Source organism: Setaria italica, chromosome VIII, assembly GCF_000263155.2.
Source record: "Setaria italica strain Yugu1 chromosome VIII, Setaria_italica_v2.0, whole genome shotgun sequence".
NCBI lineage: Eukaryota > Viridiplantae > Streptophyta > Magnoliopsida > Poales > Poaceae > Setaria > Setaria italica.
In genome coordinates, this window is record NC_028457.1 from 25,007,483 (window position 1) to 25,029,635 (window position 22,153).

At 49.6% G+C, this 22,153-nt stretch overlaps 2 protein-coding genes across 3 annotated transcripts; both read right to left on the minus strand.

Annotated features, from left to right (window-relative positions):
* Nucleotides 1-5,501: 5,501 nt before the first annotated feature.
* On the minus strand, nt 5,502-9,669 carry LOC101766736 (rhamnogalacturonate lyase). The gene is made up of 12 exons (XM_004979274.2): nt 9,356-9,669; nt 9,112-9,236; nt 8,954-9,010; nt 8,225-8,341; nt 8,006-8,125; nt 7,757-7,898; nt 7,416-7,592; nt 6,800-7,298; nt 6,534-6,687; nt 6,332-6,448; nt 6,112-6,235; nt 5,502-6,020 (listed from the first exon to the last, which is right to left on the minus strand). The coding sequence occupies exons 1-12, from the start codon at nt 9,515-9,517 to the stop codon at nt 5,673-5,675; spliced, it is 2,142 nt and encodes a 713-aa protein (XP_004979331.2). The 5' UTR covers nt 9,518-9,669; the 3' UTR covers nt 5,502-5,672.
* A 284-nt stretch (nt 9,670-9,953) lies between these two features.
* Nucleotides 9,954-21,754, minus strand: LOC101767147. 2 transcript variants are annotated; one of them, XM_004979276.3, is made up of 8 exons: nt 21,307-21,754; nt 20,112-20,268; nt 19,591-19,791; nt 12,526-12,768; nt 11,896-12,043; nt 11,675-11,740; nt 10,706-10,874; nt 9,954-10,598 (listed from the first exon to the last, which is right to left on the minus strand). In XM_004979276.3, the coding sequence occupies exons 1-8, from the start codon at nt 21,683-21,685 to the stop codon at nt 10,240-10,242; spliced, it is 1,722 nt and encodes a 573-aa protein (XP_004979333.1). In that variant the 5' UTR covers nt 21,686-21,754; the 3' UTR covers nt 9,954-10,239. The 2 variants fall into 2 exon arrangements, with proteins under 2 accessions (XP_004979333.1, XP_004979332.1); XM_004979275.3 differs by having other exon boundaries at nt 20,112-20,274; nt 21,307-21,752.
* Nucleotides 21,755-22,153: the final 399 nt, after the last annotated feature.

A 22,153-nucleotide genomic window follows, 5' to 3' on the forward strand; every position in this document is an offset into this window, starting at 1 on the left:
ATGTTGGGGTGTCCATCGGCGAGGCGGAGGCACGCGCGTCCGGCGTAGACCACGGGGGCGGGCGGGCAGCGGCGGGGCTGGTCGGAGGCGGGCGGCGGCGGCGGCCGGACGGAGGAGGATGGCGGCGAGGCGGAGGCGGTCGGGCGAGTCGGAGGCGGCGGTTCGGGCGAAGGAGGCGGGGGAGAGAGAGAGTGAGGGGAGGAGAGAGGGGAGGGGGGCAGGGGGGAAAGTGGTAGAGGGGGACCACTTTTTAGTCCATTTAGTCCATTTTAGCTACCCCCAAGTTACTAAATGATTAGTGGGGGGCTAAAGTTTAGCCCACAAGATTTAGCCCACCTGTTTGGGAAGCTTGGGGGCTAAAATGGACTAAAGTGGGGGTGCTAAAGTTTAGCACCCCTCTCCCAAACACCCCCGTAATGATAAATTAGCAGGGTGACCTGCACGACAAGAACATGCTTTCATGTTTCATCAACTATTTAACCGGAAGGTGTCTTCTGTTGCATGTTGCAGGCTCAAACAAACAAACCCTTGCACACTCCTCCTGTGCTTGTTATGCCACCCCTTGAAGGTGCCATATGCTTTTATTTTCCATCCTCACTATAAATATACTCTCGAACCTATCTTCTTATCCGCCACAATAACGACCGAAAAGGCCCATGCATTGCTTGGGCCACCAACCACATTACTAATGCCATGTCACGTGGTTAATCCTCTAGACCAGATTATTGCACGTACCGTGGCCACATTCAGGCCTCTAAAAGGACACCCCTAACCTCCTTGGCACATATCTTTCCACACCTATCGCTGTTGAGCTCTGCGCCTCGTGACTCTCTAGGCACAGCCCTAACTTAGATTATTGGTAGTAAGATGCACTACAGCGTAACTCACATTGTTGGCCATTGGTAATCCCCCCCCCCCCCCCCAGCAAAGGAGCAAAAACAAAAAAAAAAGTTGGCATTCGTTGTTGTCTATTGAGCTGTTGCTGCTACCCGAATCCTCTCCTTGCAACTAATGTTGCCCACCTTAATTGTGCCAATTGTAACAAAAGAAATTTGTAGTTGCCAATTCTTTTCTTCTAACATATATTCCTGAGACTGGTCGCAGTGCTATATGTATTAGTGTACAAACTAAATGAAAAATATGTAAAACAAAGTGGTTTTCTCAATTTGGGACCTTATGGAAACTATTATTTGTTTTTTTTTCAAAAATAGACCTTAGCAAAATAATTTTCAAGAATAGTCCCAAAGCTTGGGGTGCAACATATGGACGCTAAGGTATGAAGCTTAGCATTATCCCATGGGACACCAAGCTCATGCCAAGTAAGCGACAGCATGATGCCATGATTTGACTTGGGTCAGGGTGTTAGGGGACCTCGAAGCAAGACCGTTGACATATGATCCCCAAGGAGATAGAGGGGAAAGGAATCGAAGGTACCCTAAGCCATTCTAGGCTCCTTTGTGCCAAGAATTGGAAGTACCGAAGAGCCATTAGGCCTCAATAACAAGCGCATCGATACCTAGAACACTCGAGTCCAGCCTAGTTAAATCACATTGAAAATCAGGCTATAGGCAATAACATCATGATGAGAAGGACGTGTCACCATGCATGTACTGGTGGCTAATTCTTTTCTTACCTCTACGTGGACCAACATTTTCAGTGATTCAAGGGACATGTAAATACTCGATTGGCTTGTATCCTAAAAGGGGATCTGACACCCCTCCCATATATATACACTCATTCTCCCTTCAAGAGTCAAGGAGAGAGACAACATTTTGTCAACATAAACAATCTTGTGAACATCAGGAATTGCTATCTATCCTTACTATGGAGTGATAGCCTTGCTTCTTTATCCTTCCTCCTCAAGCTTGAATCTCTCCTCCAGGAGTTGAAATCCTCAATGAATAGCTATTGCCCCTTCTGGTCCATTTCTGCTACAACATAGGTCTAGGCATCGGGCCTGACTATGAAAATAGAGCCCCATCCTAAACCCTAGGGTCTTCATGAATCAACCATTGCTAATGAATCTAATGGGATGAATGAAAGTGGTAGGAGGGGTTGCATGCTACCTTAGGGAAGCGAATCCACACCAAATGCAGCCTAAGAGATTGTGTATTTGGAAGATTGGGAGAGGGAATTGAGAGGCCATGAAGAGAGAAAGAAAATGATGGTGGCACATGACAAAAGAAGAAACAAGGAGGAAGAAGCTAGCCATAGGTTAAGGGGCCTAGACCTTAGCATGGACATGGTGCTTACTGAGGATTGGTCCTTAGCATTAACGACCCAATGTCAAACCTCGGTGCCATGCTAGCACTGATGTGGCAAGGTCGCAAGGCCTTAATGTCCTGTTGACCAACGTAGAGACACATACCTCAGCGTGTGCTAGATGCATATTGCAGTTTTGGTGTAATCATAGAAAAAGTTTCACTAGGGTTCTATTTGTGAAATAAGTTTTCAAAAATGGTCAAAGTGTAAAAGCCACCTGAAATAACACTCACTAACATGGTCTTGTAAATAAGGTTTGTGAATTATAGGATTTTGATTATCTAAAGGTTGTTCATGCATAAAGCATGCTTGACTTCTAATCTTCAACTCTAGTTGCACATGCAATAAGACCACGATACATAACCAATTATTTGACATCTGCTCAAGACTTTGGTTTCATAATTTGACTTAACTTAGTTAAACATAGGTAAAGTTTTGTTTCTTTCCCTCTGATTCTTTCTCTCTTAAGACATTGGTGTACAATTTAAATTTTTGTCTTTATAAAACTGATGCAGGTGCCATTCTAGAATAGTTCATTCGAATGAAGCACCAAATCCATGTTAGGGGAATGGTTCATGGACCAAGAAGATGATCATGGATCCAAGGAAGAGGATTTGGAGGTCCAGCGGAGCTGAAAGGTACTACTTGTACCCACCAAGCAATCTATGTCCATGAAGCAAATGGTGAGGGTGGCACTGCTGAGCTTGAGCTAGGCTCATTACCGGGAGGAAGGGCACCAAAGGGGCTGATGAAAGGAGCCCTCTAACTAGGCTGATATCCCTAGCCACTTGTTGCCAATGGCATCCCTATGCACTATCAGAGGAAGGTTAAACCCTTGCCTGAAAGAGGAAAGACAAACAGAACCTAGGATTCATTAGGCATCCCCCCTAATCATACTAGGGATAAACCTATAGTTGGGAGAACCCCTACCACTCCCGACACCTATAAATACCCATCACAAGAGCCATAAAAACATGTAAATTCTCAAGCGAATACATTGAGCTACATTCTGTTCTCCATTTAGGACCTTGTGGGCTTTGTAACCACCAACACATAGGATCTCCAACTCTCCACACTTGGCCACTTCCCTTTATGCTCCTATCCTCTCTCCTTTCTTTCTTGATTCTGAAGCCAAAAGATTGGTTCTCAATGGCCGTCTTGCTAGCCCTTACCCTCCCCTGATCATTGCAGCATGTTAGGTCATCCCTTTGTGTTAGTGAGAGGTACACTTTAACATTTTTCAGCTGAAAGAAAGGTCATTTTGGATAATGATGAAGGGTAATTGCTTAATGGAAAATAGACATAAGAAGGACTACCCAAGGCCAACACTTGCGCTAATAAATGATGGCAATTATGGTTATTTGCACTTCTACTAATCTATCTTAGGTTTTTTATAATGATTTCTTTTTAGGGACAAAGGGAATAATTGTTAATCAAGAAGAACTAAAAAATGAATCAATATTCCTCTTGCTATGCCTCTTTCTTTATCTATTGCCCCATGTGGCAAGGGTAATCACCCTATACTACTTATTTGACATGCATGAAAGTTAACATGGGTCCTGCTTTCACTGTGTGCCAGATCACGGACAAGGTGAGGAAGGCCACCAAAGGTAGAAACCAACCCCCATTCAAACCTGATCAAGTGACACCAACTTTGAAACGCCTCTAGAGGAAGGCCCTTCCAAGAAAAAAAGGTGATCCACAATCTTCCTCTCTTCCTTTCTCAAGACTTCCATTGGATAGTTTGGCTCAAATTATTTAAAAACAGGTAACATTTTGTTTCTTCCCCTCTCATTCTTTCTCTTTTAAGACTTTGTTGTACATTTTAAAATTTTCCTCTTTATAAAATTGATGCAGCACCGTTGTAGAATACTTTATCTGGACAAGGCACCAAACCCATGTTGGGGGAATTGTTCACAGATTGAGATGATGATCATGGATCCAAGAAAGAGGATATCGAGGCCCAATAGAGCTGAAAGAGCCCTAACAAGAGTACCAAGGCCCCCAAGAGCCCTTTGGAAGGTACTACTAGCACCCAAGAGAGCTGAGTCCATGAAGCATACGGTTAGGCAGCATTGCCAAGTTTCAAATGGGCTAATTTCTTGAAGGAAGGGCACCAAAAGGGGTTCCTTAAAGGAGCCCTCCAATTAGGCCGGTATGCCTTGCCACATGTTGCTAGTGGGCATCATTGTTTATTATCAGAGCAAAGCTAAACCCTAGCCTGAAAGAGGAAAGATATAGAGACCCTAGGGATATGTCAAACATCTACCCGACCATACTAGGGGTAAAACTATAATTGAGAGAACCTCTACCCCTCCCGAACACCTATAAATACCGATCCCAAGAGCCATGAAAAGAGGTCAATTCTCAAGCGAATACATTGAGCCACATTTTGTTCTAAATTTAGCCCTTAGAGCATCCTTCTGGCCAGGGCCGACACTATGTTTTTTTGGAGGGTTTGGGGGGCTTTTATGTAACAGTTGCAAGAATACCTCAGGTCTCAAAGATGGCTTCAACAATACACTGGTGAAGGAAGAAAAATATTAAAAGCACTAATGAGGTGTTGTATAGATGACCAACGGGGTGAACATGGTATGGTTATTTGCTTGTTTTTGTTGGAAGATGATATTGCTTGGTTCACATTTTTGTAGCACTTGGGGACTTGGTTTACAGCAGTATATATAGGACCTTGGATCAAGACATGTACTACTACTCCTATACATGTTAGGAGCCCTTTGGAGTTTGGGGGCTCAGGGTTGGCCGTCCCAGTTGATTACACTATAGGGTCGGCCCTGCTTCTAGCTCCAGGGTCCTGTGAGCTTTGTATCCACCAACACACATGACCTTCAGCTCTGATTCCCGAACTTTGCCAGTTCCCTCTATGTCCCCATCCCTCTCCTTTCTTTCTCGATTCACAAGCCAAAAGATCAGTGCCCAGTGCCCGCCTTGCCAACCCCTACCTTTCCTTGATCATTGTAGACCGTTAGGACATCCCTTTGTATTAGTGAGAGGTATGCTTCAACATTTTTTTTCTCTAAAATAAAGGTCATTTTTTGTAATGATGAAGGGTAATTGTTGAATGGAAAATAGATACGAGGAGGCCTGCCCAAGGCCAACACTGGCGCTAACAAATAGGGACAATTAAGGTTATTTATACTTTCGCTAACATATCTTAGGTATCATGAATAATTTCCTTTTAGGTGTAGAGGGAACAATAATTATTAACCAAGAAGAACTAAAAAAATGAATCAATATTTCTCTTGCTCTGTCTCTTTCTCTATCTACTTCCACCAGCCCATAGGGGCAAGGGTAATCACCTTCTATATACTACCTATTTGACATGCATCAAAGTTACAGCAGGAAACGTGGATCCAATGCAACTTCTTCGTATTAGTTGCTTCCACTGCGTGCTAGATCACTGGACATGGCATGGCGAGGAAGGCCACTAAAGATAGAAACAAAATCCCCATCCAAACCCGGTCAAGCGGTGCCAACGTTGGAATGCCTCCGGAGGAAGGCCCTTCTAAGCGGATGTAATCATACATGACCCCGGCGATCTTGGCCGGAGCTGCTGCTCCAGTCTGAGTGAGTTTCATGTCAATGGTGTTGTCGCCTTGGATCAGCAGGTGCCCCGCGATCTCAAACTTGAAGCTCCACTGAAGTCCGTGGATCCCATGGCGTGCAATCGCGTTGTCATCCCCCATCGCCGGCGTCGTAAACACGTTGCCGCCTCCCCTCGCACCCCCGTTCACTTGCACCTTTAAATTAGCAGTAGTTCACAGAGTTCAGGTTACCACAGAACATGAACTGCACTTAGAATCAGTTCCCCAAGATCTAGAGATCATGTACCTGCAATCTACACGTTTCGGCAGCTGCCAAGGCGATCCGCAGAGCGTAGGTGCCGTCTTCTACAACCCGGTCCAGATTGAACCGTACCTGCCATGTCGTTGGCACGGTGTCCTGACCTACCTTCCTGCAGATCAAAGATCGCATCCATGGGGATAATAGTTTAGCGTCCACAACGTGAAACAAAATGGAACAACAAAGCACGATAGAGTATTAGTGTTACCTTGTAACTTGCGCGAAGAACCAGTCCTTGGATTCGTCGCTTTTACCAACGGTGAAGACGAGATCATTCTCCGGGTACAAGGCGTCGTATCTCTCCCATAACCCGTATTGCCTGTACCTGTCAGCATCAAAGCCAAGCATGAACAATCAAGAAGAGCACCCCTGATGTCATTGCCACGCATATTCTCATCATGTAGGACGACCTGTCTTTGCTGACGAAGACCTTGTTGATGTACTTGGGGTCAGGGTCAGGGACATAGAACTCCGCAGCTGTCCGGTCCGGGACGCCAATCTCCCACAGGGTCGGGCCTGACCTCGGCGGCTTGAACACTAGGTCACCGACGTTGATGGAACCACCTGCTCCAATCGATCCAACAGAGGTCAAGCACATGGTAGCCATAGCTATGGTCCATTGTGGCTGCACTCACAAAATGCATTCCGTGCTGAGAGACGAAGTAGTTGCACGGACCTGGTGCTATGGTTAGAGGTGAATTATAGCAGTAGTTTCCGAGAACCCCGGGAACAAACGCGTGCAGATTGTACACTCCTCCCCGGACATTGTCGATGCTGAAAGCGCCATCGGATGTGGCGCTTGTCCAGAACTGGTAGCCCTTGCTCTCTGTGGCCCAGGATCCGGGCTGCCCAGGCGAGGCGAGCCCGATGTAGGCCATTGCAGCAGGCATGTCTTTCTTGCTCAGGTACCTGTCTCTGACGAGGAGCCTTCCTGTAATGGATCCCCTCTCGTGTGCCTTTGGGAAGTCCGGCGATGCAAGGAAGCTGTAGGGCCAGTTCCTCGCCTCGGCTTGTGCCTGTGCTTTGGCGTCCTCCCAGAGAGACTGGAGGTCGTTGCTGCTCTTGGGGCTTGAGTTGAGGTAGATGAACACCGGGCCTAGAACTTTCTTCCAGCTCTCGCCGTCGTCGATCTTGAACACCATGTTCTTACCAACGTAATGCGTCCCAAAAAACATCTGATGGAGACATTAAGATCGTATATATAAACTTTTTTGTTTACTGCCATAGTCCAGAGACTGGATTCAAGTAAGCTGATGAATCTCTTGATCTGGATGGTATCCGTGGAGACTTACCGTGAGGGATGTGGGGCCGACATGGGAAGTGAGTTCCCGCTTGAAAGGGCCACCGCTCTTGAACTCGTTGCTGGGCGTGATGACCCAGAAACCCATGGGGTTTGGGTCGCCGCCGCTGATCCATCCGTGAACAATGTTGTCCTTGTTGTCCAGAGAGTACTGGTACTTGTCATCCACCTGTAGACATGTTCATGCATGTTTCTCAAGTCTGTCGCTTCATCCAAAATTTAATTATTTGAAATTCTTCTCCACTTCAGTTCTTGATTTACCATTCTAACAATCAAATATAATTCATTAAGCATGTCACTGATTCTCTAGCTTGCTAAAGTTAGCTAATATACCTCTCCTCTGAACTGGGGCTCCTTGGGGTCAACCAGGAGCACAGCCTCCTTGTATGCCAGTGGGACGGCACGAGGTTCATCTCTGTCGACCGCACTGGGCATGTACCTCTGTATGTCGTCTGTAATAGCCATGTAACTGAACCTAGCATACATTTGACGTAGACAAAAACTCGGCTTTCGGTCATGGGCCAACATGAGAAAGCAACAGAGTGATGATGAATGTGTTTACACTGAAAAAGGGATGCTCACTTTCCCGTGTTAAGCTTGAAGACGAGCCGAGCCTCGGTGATGTTCAGAGCAGGGTAGTCGCCGTCATGCTCAAAGATGGCATAGCAGTAGAACCCAGAGCTACCTCTGAGCATTACAAGCCTGAACAAACGGTCTTATATTAGCAGGGAGTTGGTACTAATTCAGATGAGGAGTAAAACAAGCGACTGTACAATCTGAATGGCATGAGGAATATGGCACCTCTTGTCGATGTTTAAGCGAAAGCTGTTTTCAAGTGATGGGCTGTATGTACTCCTGAAAGAAAGCTCCACTTGATCTTCACTTGAGGATACTACGTTGAACTCTGTACCATCCAACCTGTACAAATGTAATCAGTATATCCTACTTCATCGCTGCAAAGCACAGGAGACTTCGGTGAAAATGCATCCTATACCACCGAAACATGCTGGGTTTCGCAAGTATAAATTTCCTGTTTTGTGCAGTGGTGCTATCTGAAGCGGTCTATACACTCTCTTCTATTGAGCAATAAATTTCTGACGGGGCTTTAGTACAATTGCTTTTCAGACAGATTAAATCTGGATAAATACTTTCTATTCCCCTGTAGCCATGATGGAGAAAGGGACCTTCGATCACCTTGACTGGCGAACAGGTCGTCCCACGTAAGAACTGAGAAGTGGTAGAAGGGAAAGTACTTTATCGAAGAACGAAAGTAACTAGCAACAATCAAGTTGTGAGCAATGCTCATGTGTGGCAAGAACACACTTTGGATGTTTGGTACATGCTTAGTTCTTCTATGAGTGGTTTCAAATGGCTGTCACTTTCATTGATTGTTGCACTACTAATAAGTACGACATGGACGCAATCTGCATCATAGTCCATTCATGTTTCGTGACTTGGTCAGCAATGGCAAGACAGTTAGTAACGCACCGACGAGGCCACAAGTCAAAAGAAAGATAGCAGTTGACTCACGTATTGTACAGTCCTGGCAGACCAGAGCCGGGGTAGTTCCAAACAGAATCCCAGTAGCTGCAGTTCAATCAGCTTCAACGTGTCACAAGCTATAGCAACAAGAGTGCAGCTGAATGAGGAGCGCAACTGTAAAAGATGTGCCGGGTTATATTAGTTACCCTCCGTAGTCTCCCACGCCGGCGTCGTAATCGAGGAGGTTGGGCTCGCCGCCGTAGCTGACGCCGGTGATCCGGCCCTCCGGCGCCGACAGCGCCACCTGCACCACGCCGTTGTCCACCACCACCTGCATGCGGATCAATTGGCGAATGAACCAATTGATGATCATCTATCCGAGGCTCCCAGCATGATACCCAGCCAACAGAAGGATTTACAGGAGCATCCGTCGCGCGCGTAGGCAAATACCTGGCGCGAGCCGACGCGCAGCGTGACGCCACCTGCGGCAGCTGCTTCCGTCGAGGCCGCTGCGAGCAGGGACGCCGCTGCCATGGCGACTATGGCGAGCAGGACGATGAGGAACGACGGCCGGATGGCCCTAGCAGCGGCGGCGGCCGCAGCTATGGTCATGTCGTGCTATGTTGTCCGGCCGGAGCAGAACGATAGCGAGCCTCGTCCATGTTAGATGGCATCGTTCAGCGAATAGGTACTGAGAGCTAAAATAACAGGAAGGATGAGGATCGGAGTGAGCCGCCTCTGCTGGGCAAGGCAATGGGCCGGGTTGCCGTGGGTCTTTGCCCAGGAATCTCTCCTGCGGGAAGCCGAGGAAACGCATCGAATCGGCGGCGGAGTGCAGTGGAGGACCACCTTCTACCATGCGACAACTACGCACGCAGTGGTCAACCTTCAAATCTGCTTTGTGCACGCACGCTTTTTTAAAGGCCCACTTTGCACAATTCCAAGCTGAAACACAACCCCAACCTGAAACAAACAGATGGAACGTAACAAACCGGGCCTAACTGCGACGCCCACGTCTACATCTGTGTCCAATAGCACTGCGACGATATGAGAATGAATAGCATCAAAATAGCGCTAGCTAGAAGGCGAATAACACACCACTCTGCAGCTATGGATGAACACTGGGACTTTGATGTTGCCGTGATGTACAGCACGATTCATGATACTACCAGCCGAGCACCTGCGCTAAATCTCGCCAAAACCGGCACCGTCAGAGTCGCGGCACAGAAATTAGCACCATGGCCAGATGAAACCCTGGCCTCTCTAACCTACACTCGCCATAAGTGGTTTAATGCAAAACCGAGCTCTTCAAGAGCGCGACGTGAGTTGTTCCCTCATCGGGCTGGGTTCTTGTATGGTGGGAGGACATGGTACCTCTTCACATGGTCTTTCCTCGACCTGCAGTGCGACACAAGGTGCCTCTCATCCACCTTCCCAGTGTTTGATAGCCGAACGCCGTACTCCAGTAGCCTCCTCACGTCCCTGGGAATGGGGCTCTGCCACTGGCCGTCCCACCAAGCGGGAGGGAGGAGCGGGGTAAGGGCGCATTGGTGCGGCTGGCGCTGGCAGCTGAGTGGGCCAGCGTATCTGTTCCAGATGTGGCCCCAGCCGACTTGCGTCGAGAGCCCGTCAACCAACAGGTTGCTGTGGACGCTGCTTAAGAACGTGAAGTTGGTGCCTGAAGGCTCTTGACCTGATCACACGAGAAAAAGGGTAGGCTGATTCAGTTAGGGGTTTACAGACTGGACACTGAACAGGCTGCACAAAATCAGGACAGGTTTAAAGAAAAGGCATATGTACCATGTCTGTTTGCTGCAGCCAATGCTGCAATGAGTTGAGCGTATGTTGTCCCCACACGACGATGTGCTCCGGTGACAACTGCGTATTTGGCTTGTGCAGCTAGAAAGAAATCAACAAATGCCACCCACCTTGGAGCTGATCCCCAGTCTCTTGAACGAAAATTCAAAGGCTGGCACAGAAAAAGGTCTTGATTTCAGGAAATAAGATGTGCAAACAGATAGATGCAAAAGTATTCACAAAAATTAATTCAAATGCTGTAAGGTACCCATTGTTGAACAAAACAAAACCAGTGGCAATTTGTGTTCTTAGACTAAACCAGATTTTTTCTTACAATAACCAATAGTTCTATGTCTGTGACCAGGATATTTTTTGAATGGTAAGTTGATCGCTTTAGAAATAGATTAACATTTAAAGGTTGCCTCATGCACATTTTGTAGCTAAGGCACATAGCCAATCCTACCTAGCAAACGAATACTGCATTGTATGCTTTCTGTAAAAGGAGATGAATCTTTCTATTAAAAAGGGAATACTGCATTGTGTTGTCGCTCTATGCACACAGTACATGTACAACTATTTCTTACAGGAATTGAATGCGCACATAATGGTTATCTTAATTTAACATGTATGGAAGAACGCCACAACCCAGAAACACAGCATATAGAAATGCAAGGAGATCCTTTGGAAAGCAGGGCAGGATAAAATATGTACAAGACGATGAGATATATGCATAAATTTTAATTGGAAAAATTACTGAAGTTCGGTGGCCAGCTCCAGACTAAGCAAAATAGAGGTGTGTGTTACTAATCTAGCAAATTTAGGAAATAAGTATATTATTTTTTTCATTCTCATATAAACTGTAATGTCCATGACACAAATCTTGTATAAAAAGTTTATTCCTGAAAAATCCACTAAGGTTCTGAAGCTACACAGGAAACAATAACAATATGCAGCTAAGAGAGTAAAGAATACCTTATCATTTCCATCTATCTCTAGACCAGAAGTCTTGGTAAACAGCTTGTAATCAAAATAAAGTACCTGAAAATAATTGCAGATTAAACATCCAACTTTCCAATATTTCTAGAAATACATAACCAATTAGTTTATGCTACTTCAAATCTACCAAGCTTCATGCCACTTAAAAAATGGCACAAAATTCATTCAACAGTATACAATTTAACCAAGCAGCTAACCTCTGCAAACTCACTGATGTCTGACTTTATCTCCTTCACAAATGCTGGTGTGTCTGAGACCAATGCCACCCGAGGTGTACCCTTCATACTGCAAATCTGTAGGGCTCTCTTGATACAAAGAACTGCAGCTTTTCTTGCTCGGACTGGCCTAAAGTAACAATAGGAGTTAATCTTGTTCAAATATATGATGCAGAAGAGTCATTTGTCTAAAACATACCCAACTATTGCATGATTAATGCTTAGCTGACTTAATGTGCTGTTACACACCAGGTGAGACCCAACTGCAAACGCAGTGCCTAGGGCTTTGTACGACGACACTTGCAAGAGTTGCTAACAACAAAAATTGGCCATTACCAACTTAGCAAGCTCCCAAAACATTTCCAAAGATATTCAACTAGAGAGGATCAAACTTGAGATCAAAGAATTATATATCAGAAAGAAAAGAAAATATGAAGCTATACTAGGCCCCATTTACAATTCTGATACAAAGAAACATTTTCAGTGGCTCGTGATGAACCAGATACGTCGACAGGTTAAATTGCATGATATCAATATTGTTTTCTAAGTAGACGGACAATTTATAATAGTTACATTCAATTTATGCAAGCATAAACCAAAAGTGTGCCATACCTATTCGCCATCATGCGCATGTGCAAAACAATATCTGGATTCGCACCCTTCAAAGCCCAGTTAACTGCTGCTTGGACTGTACTGGATGGTGATATGATAGCTCGCATAAGTTCACCGAATGTATTTGGCCTGGCATGTAATGAGTCTGGCAATCCAAAAAGCGCCAATGCAGCAGCCTTCATTCTAGGATGAACATTCTTCAGAAAAAACTGAATCCCAACAGCATCTGTCGTGCCATCAAACCTAGAATTGTGAATAAGTAGCATCATTCAGCATGTCTCTTATATTTAGCTTTTGTATGAAAAAACAGCTCAGTGAAAGAAAGCAAAGGAACCCAAGATGATGCAATAGAAACTGAAAAAAAAAAAGAAACAGATAATATGTACAAGAACAAATAATTAGTTACATAAGAAATGCGCATTAAAGGTAATGAACGGTTATCTAAACACTAGTTCCTGTGTAAGTGCAAGATGTGTTAGAATAAGTCTATTTAGTGGTGTAGTAGGTGTGAGTGTGGTTGGTGGTGCATGTGAGCACCTTATCTATGCAGTAGCTATGTTATCCCTGAAATACCCTGCTACCTACCCCTGTCTTATCTCTATATGTACCCCCAAACTGCTATCTATTATCTGAGAAATAGAGAACAAAATCCAAGTTAAGCCAACAATTGGTATCTAGAGCTAGGGTTTCTTCTCTCTCCAGCCCTCTCTCTCCTCTCCACCTCTGCCCCACGGCACCCCACCTACCCCAGGTGGCGGCACACCCCTTTCCTTTCCCGATCCGGCGGAGGACTTCCCTCCTCCACCCTCCCACGGCCCGGATCCAGTGGCGGCGCACGCGGATCGAGCGGCAGCACGCACGGCGATCGAGCGGGCGGCGGCGACTCCTCTCCCCGAGGATCCGGCAGCCTTCTTCCCCGACTCCCTCCCTTCTCCAGCCATGGCGGACCCGAGATGCAGGTGGCGCAGGCCTTGCAGGCGGCGCAGGCCCTGCAAGCGGCGCCGGCGCACCACCGGCGGTGACGAGGCACCGTCGGCCTGTCTCGCTCGCTGGCCTCCTCCCACAGCTCGATTACCTGAGCGCGCGGCACCACAAGGCGGCGGCCGAGGAGGAGGAGGCAGCAGTGTTGAAGCGCGCGGACCGGCGCGAGGAGCGGCGCGCGGCGCGGCAGGAGGAGGCCGCGGCAATGGTGGTGACGCTACACGACGCCGAGGCGCAGGAGGCGGCTGCGGCTCGGGCAGCGCGCGCGGCGACCATGGAGGCCGAGGCGGCACGCCCAGCCGATGCAGCCCGCCTTGCCGCAGCAGAGGCAGGCGGCGGCCGTTGCTCAACGTCGTTTGGAGGCTGAGCAGTTGCGCAAGGAAATGGAGGCGACGCGCGAGATGGCTCGGCGCAAGCCGCCGGTGCCTCGGCGCCGGGCGGCTGTCCCATGCCATAGGAGGCGGATCGACGGCAAGACGCAAATGTGGACCGATGGGTCCAGGATCCACGTCGAGGCGCGGACGGCCACTGTCCACATAGCAGGAGGAGCTCCGTCCACGAGTCCGGCCTCGACTCCGAGACTCGACCCCCAAGGGTCGTGAAGACCATCATCCGGGAGACGAGCGGCAACATGCAGTGGCCGATGCTCACCAAGACCAACCACCGAGTGGAGTTCGGTGATGAAGGTGAAGCTTCAGGTGCGGAACATGTGGGACGCGGTGCGGTACAGCGATATCGACTACCACGAGGACTGGCGAGCACTGGAGGCACTCTGCGCTGCGGTCCCGATGGAGATGGCGGCCAATCTCTCGGAGAAGAGGACCACCAAGGCCGCCTGGGACGTCATCACCGCGGCTCGAGTCAGCAGCAACCGCACCCGCAAGTCCACTCTGCAGAAGCTACGTTAGGAGTGGGATCATCTAGCTTTCAAGCCAGGTGAGGATGTTGACGACTTCGCACTCCACCTCTCCAGCTTGATGCAGCAGCTAGCACGGTACGGCGACGACAGCATCAACGAGGAGAAAGCCGTTGAGAAGTTTCTGCGCGTCGTCCCCAAGTACTCGCAGCTCACCATCTCCATCGAGATGTTGCTCGACCTCTCAGCGTTGTCAATCGAGAAGGTGATGGGGCGGCTCAAGGCGGTCGACGACCGCGAGGAGCTGCCACTTGGCGGACCGGTCACCATCGTTGGCAAGCTCCACTTCACCAAGGAGCAGTGGCTCGCCTGCCAGAAGGAGCGAAAGAAGGGGAAGCCTTCTTTCCCGACAGGCGGCCGCAAGTGCAAACTGCACAAAGCGCCCAAGGCGTGAGGAGGCGCTGAGGGCGACGCCGCCGGCGAGCGCAAGGCAGCACAAGACGACACCTACCACAACTATGGCAGGACTGGCCATTGGGCCAGGGAGTGCCGCCAACCGAGGCGCGATCAAGCTCACGTCAAGCGGGCTGAGGAGGAGGATGAGCCAGCTTTGTTCCTGGTTCACGGGAGCATCGAGCTATCTCCAGCGGCATCGGCTGCCCGCCGACGAGCGCAAGGCAGCACAAGACGACACCTACCACAACTATGGCAGGACTGGCCATTGGGCCAGGGAGTGCCGCCAACCGAGGCGCGGTCAAGCTCACGTCAAGCGGGGTGAGGAGGAGGATGAGCCAGCTTTGTTCCTGGTTCACGGGAGCATCGAGCTATCTCCAGTGGCATCGGCTGCCCCTGCTCTCCTCCACCTCGACGAGCCGCGCGCCCATGTCTTTCCTCGGCAACGGCTCCAGCGACGACAAGATCGATGGGTGGTTCCTCGATAGTGGTGCCACGCACCACATGACCGGGCATCGAGAGTTCTTCTCCGACCTAAACATCGATGTTCGCGGCTCCGTCAAGTTCGGTAACTCTTCGGCCGTGGAGATCAAGGGCATCGGCTCCGTCATCCTCATCGCCAAGACTGGCGAGCACCAACTCCTCATCGAAGTCTTCTACATCCCCGCGCTACGGAACTCAATCATCAGCCTTGGGCAGTTGGGTGAGAACAGTTCGCGCATGGAGATCGAAGGCGAAGTGCTCCACATCTTTAGGATCGACAACAGCGCCTTGTCGCCAAGGTGGAGAGGGGGAGCAACCGCCTCTACATCCTCTACGCAAAGGTGGCGCAGCCTCTCTGCCTTGCTACCCGCCGCGACGACAAGGCTTGGCGTGGCACGAGCGCTTTGGGCATCTTCACTTCGAGGCCCTGAGGCAGCTCGGCACCAAGGAGATGGTGCGGGGCATGCATCATGTCAACAACGTCGAGCAACTCTGCGACACCTGCGTCATGACGAAGCAGAAGCGGCACCCCTTCCCTTGCCAAGCGAGCTTCCGAGCCAAAGAGAAGCTTGAGCTCGTGCACGGCAACCTCTGCGGTCCGGTGACGCCGGCCTACTCCTGGAGGGCGGCACTACTTCGTTCTACTTGTCGACGACGTCTCTCGGTACATTTGGGCGGTCCTTCTCGACACCAAGGCAGCCGCAACAAATGCTATCAAGCACATTCAAGCTGCTGTGGAGAACGAGTGAGGCCGCAAGCTACGCGCCGATGACGGGATCCAACGCCACTACTCCGCGCCGTACACCCCTCAGTAGAGCGGCGTCATCGAGCGACGCAACCAGATGGTGGTGGCCATGGCACGGGCCCTCCTCAAGCAGAGGGGGATGCCGGCCATCTTTTGGAGAGAGGCGAAGATGACAGCCATCCACATCTTCAACCGCTTGCCCACCAAGGTTGTCAACGGCATGACACCATACGAGGCTTGGCCTGGGCCAAGCCGGCGATTGGCCACCTCCGCGTCTTCGGCTGCCTCGTGTACGTTAAGGAGCTGAACCACGTTAGCAAGCTTGAAGACAGGAGCACCATAGGGGTGTTCATCAGCTACCCTAAGTAGGGATGGCAACGGGGCGGGTTGGGGTCGGGTGGAGCTTCCGCAGACCAGCCCCCGAAACACGAGAATAAAACCAGCCCCGAACCCAAACCTTATTTTGGGTGACAATGTGCACCTGCCCCGAAACCCGCGGGACCCCCAAAACCCGAGCAACAGTGACTGGGGGGCAGCAGAGCTCGCGGGCGGCCGGCAGCAATCGCAGGCGGCTGGCGGCGCTCAGGGTCGGGGGCGAGGGGCGCAGGCGGCGGGGCGCTCTCGGGCGAGGGGCTCGCGCGGCCGACGGCACGCGCGGGCGAGGGCGGCCGGCGGCGCTCGGGGTCAGGGTCGGCGGCACTCGGGGTTGAGGGTGGAGGGGCCGGCGGCGCTCCCGGGCGAGGGCAGCCGGCAACGCTCAAGGCCGACGGCGCTTGGGGTTGAGGGCGGAGGGGTGCTCTCGCGACAATGGGGATTTAGGGTGCGGCAGGGAGACGGACTGAGTAGGGTTGAAACGTGGAAGTGGAGAGTTATATACCTACGTTATTTGGGCTAGGCTATACCTATTTTCTGGGCTGAAATGTACACTTCGGGGCCCCATGGGTCACCGGCGGGGGAAATTATAAACCCACCCCCTCCCCGCTCAGTTTTGGGTCCCCGAACCCGCAAACCCGTAGGGGGAAAACAGACCCACCCCCGCCCCCATCGGGTCTAAAACCCGTGAGTTTTGGGTCCAAACCCGCCCGACTGCCAGCCCTAACCCTGAGGGAGTGAAGGCCTACCGCATCCTCGACCCGGAGACACAGCGTGTGCGCACGACATGCGATGTTGTGTTCGACGAAGGGCGAGGTTGGGAGTGGGGCAAGATGGTGGACAACGGCTCGACTCTGACGTACGACGACTTCACCATCGACTACGTCCTCTTTGAGGGAGCTGGGGGAGTAGGCAGCTCTTCTTCACCAAGCGGGCCTACCCCAGTACACGAGTCTCCATCGACACCGGCGAGCTCTTCACCGACACCGGTGAGTCCTCCACCGACTTTGGTGAGTACTCCACCGGCTGCGGCAAGCTCGCCACCACCACAAGCATGGCTGAATCGACATCGGCTCACGATGAGCACAGCCCGATGGAGTTCGCCACGCCACTCTCCAACAACAAGGATCGTGTCGACGCGTACCACGACGGCGATCCTATGCGGTAACGCACCATGGAGGACATCCTCAGCGACCAGCCGGTGCTGGGACATGTACCGCACGACTTGGAGGCGAAGCTGCACCTCGCGTATGACGACGGCAAGCCTCGTTCCTTCACTGAGGAGGCTGAGGGACGCGGCATGGCGCGCCGCGATGAAGCTGGAGATGGACGCGATCAAGAAGAACCGGACTTGGGAGCTGGCTGATCTCCCTGCTGATCACCGCGCGATCACCCTTAAGTGGGTGTACAAGCTGAAGAAAGATGAAGCTAGTGCTATCGTCAAGCACAAGGCTCAACTGGTGGCGCGTGGATTCGAGTAGCAAGAGGTGATCGACTACAACAACACCTTCGCTCCTATCGCACGAATGGAGTCCGTGCGTCTCCTCGCGCTGGTAGCCCAGGAGGACTGGCGTGTCGACCGCATGGACATCAAGTCTGCCTTCCTCAACGACGACTTGAAGGAGGAGGTTACGTCCACCAGCCGCCGGGATTCATCATCCCCGGCAAGGAGAACAAGGTTCTACACCTGCGCAAGACCCTCTACGGCTTGCGGCAGGCACCGCGAGCTTGGAATGCCAAGCTGGATTCCACCCTGAAGACCATGAGCTTCGAGCAAAGCCCACACGAGGCGACCGTCTGCTGGCGGGGCAAGGGAGGCTATGCCCTGCTGGTGGGTGTCTACGTCGACGACCTCGTGATCACCAGCGCTAGGGAAGATGAGGTGGAGGCGTTCAAGGACAAAATGAAGACCGCTTTCCAGATGAGTGACCTTGGGCCTCTCCTACCCGTGGATCAAGGTACACCAGAATGACTCCAACATCACTCTACGACAGACCGCCTACGCCAAGCGCATTGTTGAGCTAGGTGGGCTCACCAACTGCAACCCTGCTCTCACACCGATGGAGGAGAGGCTGAAGCTAAGCCGCGACAACACGGCTGAGGAGGTCGACGCCACGCAGTACTAGCGCCTTGTGGGGAGCCTTCGCTACCTCACCCACACGCGGCCGGACTTGGCGTTCTTCATCGGCTACGTCAGTCGGTTCATGCAGCAACCGACGATGGAGCACCAGTAGGCCGTCAAAAGGATCCTCCGCTACGTTGCGGGTACTCTCAACTACTGCCTACACTACCCGAGGTGTACCGGCACTGCGCACTTCATCGGCTCCAGCGACAACGACCACACCGGCAACATTGACACCAGCAAGAGCACGAGCAGGATGTTATTCTTCCTCGACAAGTGCCTTGTCAGTTGGCAGTAGGTCAAGCAACAGGTGGCGGCCCTGTCCAGCTGCGAGGCCGAGTACATTGCTGCTACTTCCACTTCGACTTTAGCTCTCTGGCTCGCTCGGCTGCTTGGTGATCTTCTTGGCAGAGACACTGAAGCAGTGGAGCTTAGGGTGGGCAGCAAGTCCGCTCTGGCCTTGGCGAAGAACCCCATCTTCCACGAGCAAAGCAAGCATATCCGGGTCAAGTACCACTTCATCAGGGGCTGCTTGGAAGAAGGAAGCGTCAAGGCAAACTACATCAACACCAAATACCAGCTCGCTGACCTCCTGACCAAGTCACTTGGAAGGATCAAGTTCCAGGAACTTTGCTCCAGGATTGGGATGGTTCAGCTACCACTAAAAACTTAGGGGGAGAATGTTAGAATAAGTCTATTTAGTGGTGTAGTAAGTGTGAGTGTGGTTGGTGGTGCATGTGAGCACCTTATCTATGTAGTAGCTATGTTCTCCCTAAAATACCCCTGCTACCTACCCCTGTCTTATCTCTATATGTACCCCAAACTGCTATCTATTATCTGAGAAATAGAGAAGAAAATCCAATTTGGGCCAACAAGATGTCGAAACAGATATCTCCATCAGCTACTGTACCTTCCAAGTCAATTAAATCCCTAGAGAAATTATCTCCATTACCATTTTGTGCACTCCATTACAACAAAAACATGTCCAGCTTATGCCAAGAGAAAATATTGCAAAACATGTAATTTATTCTAGGATGAAATTATAGTACTAACCAGATAATTGGATCCTTCCAGCTATTCCAGTCACTACACAGAACATTCGTCTCAGCCGGGTTTTCAAAAATGTCCACTCTTATATTCAGATCTCGACCATACGTTCTAGCACAGTGATGTTTCCTCCACAAATGTTTGATTTCATGAATAGTGAACGACTGGTTGGTATAAGAAATGTACTCCCAAAAAGGATACAATCCCCTGTAACCCAGCGAGAGGAACAGAAAATGGTAAGTGCATAATGAAAATCAATCACCACTATTTCTAAACTACAGATTTCATTTATCACAGCCATGACAATATGCAATTCACAATTAAACATCACGTAAAAAATTAACACTGCATATGCAAGGACAAACAAGCAGAGGATAGTCAACCAAAATTCTGAAGTATGTTTAGCAATGATAAGTTGATAGCAAGAAAAGAATAGAGGGGTTTAAGAAAATCAATGCTTTCAACCTATCCCATAGTAACCAAATCAAAGAAAAAGATGAAAAGAAGCTGGGTGTAAATGCATATGCCTGGTTTGCCCGATGATTAAAGACCGGTTTAACATGACACTCAAGGCTCCTGCTGTTAAGATCTTGTACATTTCATTGCCAAATCCAGCTTCAGATGCTTTGCCCAACACAAAGCCTTGTTTGCAGAATTCATGGGCAGGAAGCATTCTCACTCTTTCTGCTCCTGGCAAGTTAAGTGAAGATGTAAACGCTGGGCTCCGGTATGTAACTAGAAACTGAAATTCTCAATGCAAAACTAGACAAGCTAGCTATGCACTCTGACTGCATCATCGTTGATTTATGACTGGATTGTGTGATGACATGTTAATTTTACATTTCCTATGATGTGCTGGGCATAAGTGTGATAGCTTTAATTTTTACATTTCCGTTGAATTAAGTAAACCAATGTCTCAAACCCTTGGCATAAGCAGTAGGGTATATTTATTCATGTTTCAATTTTAGGGAAAAGATATTAGTACATAGCTTTGTGATGTTATAGTTTTACTCGGTTATGTAAATAGATCAAAACAGAATTAATGGCCCATGTCGCGAGTTTGGAGACAGTGTTCATGTCCACAATGAGTAACAAACAATGTATCTACACAGTGCTGTTACAAATGGATATATCTATGCACTAATAATGGGTATATACCAAAATTCAGTTAATACCTCTGTAAAATCAGGTGCAATCCTAATCTTAAATTGGAAGCAATAACGACACGTCATTCATAAAGGGGTAAACGGTGGCAGCAAGTGCTTACTGAACATTATTCCAGAACCATTGACTTCTGCCACTCTGAACAATAAACACTCGAGTAATGCATCCCAAACAAGCAAAGTACAAAAAATAGACAACTAGGGTACGAGAACATACATTAGTTGTTGAAAATTACAGAGGGCAGAAGTCAATTCCTTAATTAAGCAACTAGAACATAAACTAATCTTCTAACGCTTGGACACTGTGAGGCTGTCAGCTGCTTCCTCAGTTCCCAGGCTAGTTCACCAGGTCGATTCCTTAATTAAGCACATAAGTAACTACTGCCTTCGACATAGCATGATCACTTATCTCTACTAGGCCATCCAATCAAATGTTTTAACCATCATAATCTAATTCATCTAGACGGAGTGTGATTAACAAACCATTTTGGCGCAACATTTCCAGGGGCCAAAAGGTGAGATCAAATAGAGGAGCGCCCGCTTCGTTATCGGAACGCACCTTGGAGCTCGAAGTGTTGCCGGATCATCTCGCGGACCCGCAGGCTGGCCTGCTCCGGCGAGCCCCGCCCCTCGCCCGCGGCCTCCTCCCCCATCCTCTCCACCGTCGCGCACGTGGCCCAGTCCCCGACGACCGCAGCGTCCCCGACCCCCGCATCCCGCTCCGCGGGGGGCGAGTCGTCGGGGAGCTGGTCGGAGAAGGCGCGGGCGCCGGACGCGGTGGAGGGGTTTGGGGGTTTAGGGCCGTGGTGGTGCTGGAGTAGTATGAGGAGGATAAGGGCCGCGGCGAAGAAGGCGGCCACGAGGAAGGCGCGCTGGAGGAGACGCGGGGGCAAGGGCGACCGGCCCCCGCGCCGCCATCGCGCCGGCGCCGGCGGCATGGGGAATGGGAGCCGCGGCGGACGGAGCGGTGGCTGGTCTGGGTGGATCTCGCACCGGAGGACACGACGGATGGGACGAGGCCTGGTCCGGTAACGTTTTGGGCCGGGCCTGGCAATTAGGCCCGGCAGAAATTGCAGCGCGATAAATATATCCGAATTCGTATTCGAAATAAATATGGATGTGGACAGATATCCGCATAATCACTGCTTTAAATCATATATAAAATAAATATATTATTATGATTTATTTTTAAAATGATATACTTGTTTATTTAAATTACTTCAAATAATTTATTTTATTATTGTTCAAATAATTTATTTTATAATCTTTTTCTCCATGTGTTATATTCGATCATACATATAACTATATGTTTAATGATGGTTACAAAACTATTAACAAATCGAATGAATACTTACTAATTTCTACTACCTAAATTAAGTGGATATCCAAATAGAAATCCGAATTTG

Excerpts from the sequence above, each read along its gene's own strand:
- LOC101766736 (XM_004979274.2), bottom strand. The coding sequence starts at position 9,517 with ATGACCATAGCTGCGGCCGCCGCCGCTGCTAGGGCCATCCGGCCGTCG. Across the intron at positions 7,299-7,415 it reads TCGGCCCCACATCCCTCACG|ATGTTTTTTGGGACGCATTA; the intron begins GTAAGTCTCCAC and ends TGTCTCCATCAG. Across the intron at positions 6,449-6,533 it reads GTCTTCGTCAGCAAAGACAG|GTACAGGCAATACGGGTTAT; the intron begins GTCGTCCTACAT and ends TGATGCTGACAG.
- LOC101767147 (XM_004979275.3), bottom strand. The coding sequence starts at position 21,685 with ATGCCGCCGGCGCCGGCGCGATGGCGGCGCGGGGGCCGGTCGCCCTTG. Across the intron at positions 12,769-19,590 it reads TGGAAGGATCCAATTATCTG|GTTTGATGGCACGACAGATG; the intron begins GTTAGTACTATA and ends TCACAATTCTAG. Across the intron at positions 12,044-12,525 it reads ATGCGCATGATGGCGAATAG|GCCAGTCCGAGCAAGAAAAG; the intron begins GTATGGCACACT and ends TTGTTACTTTAG.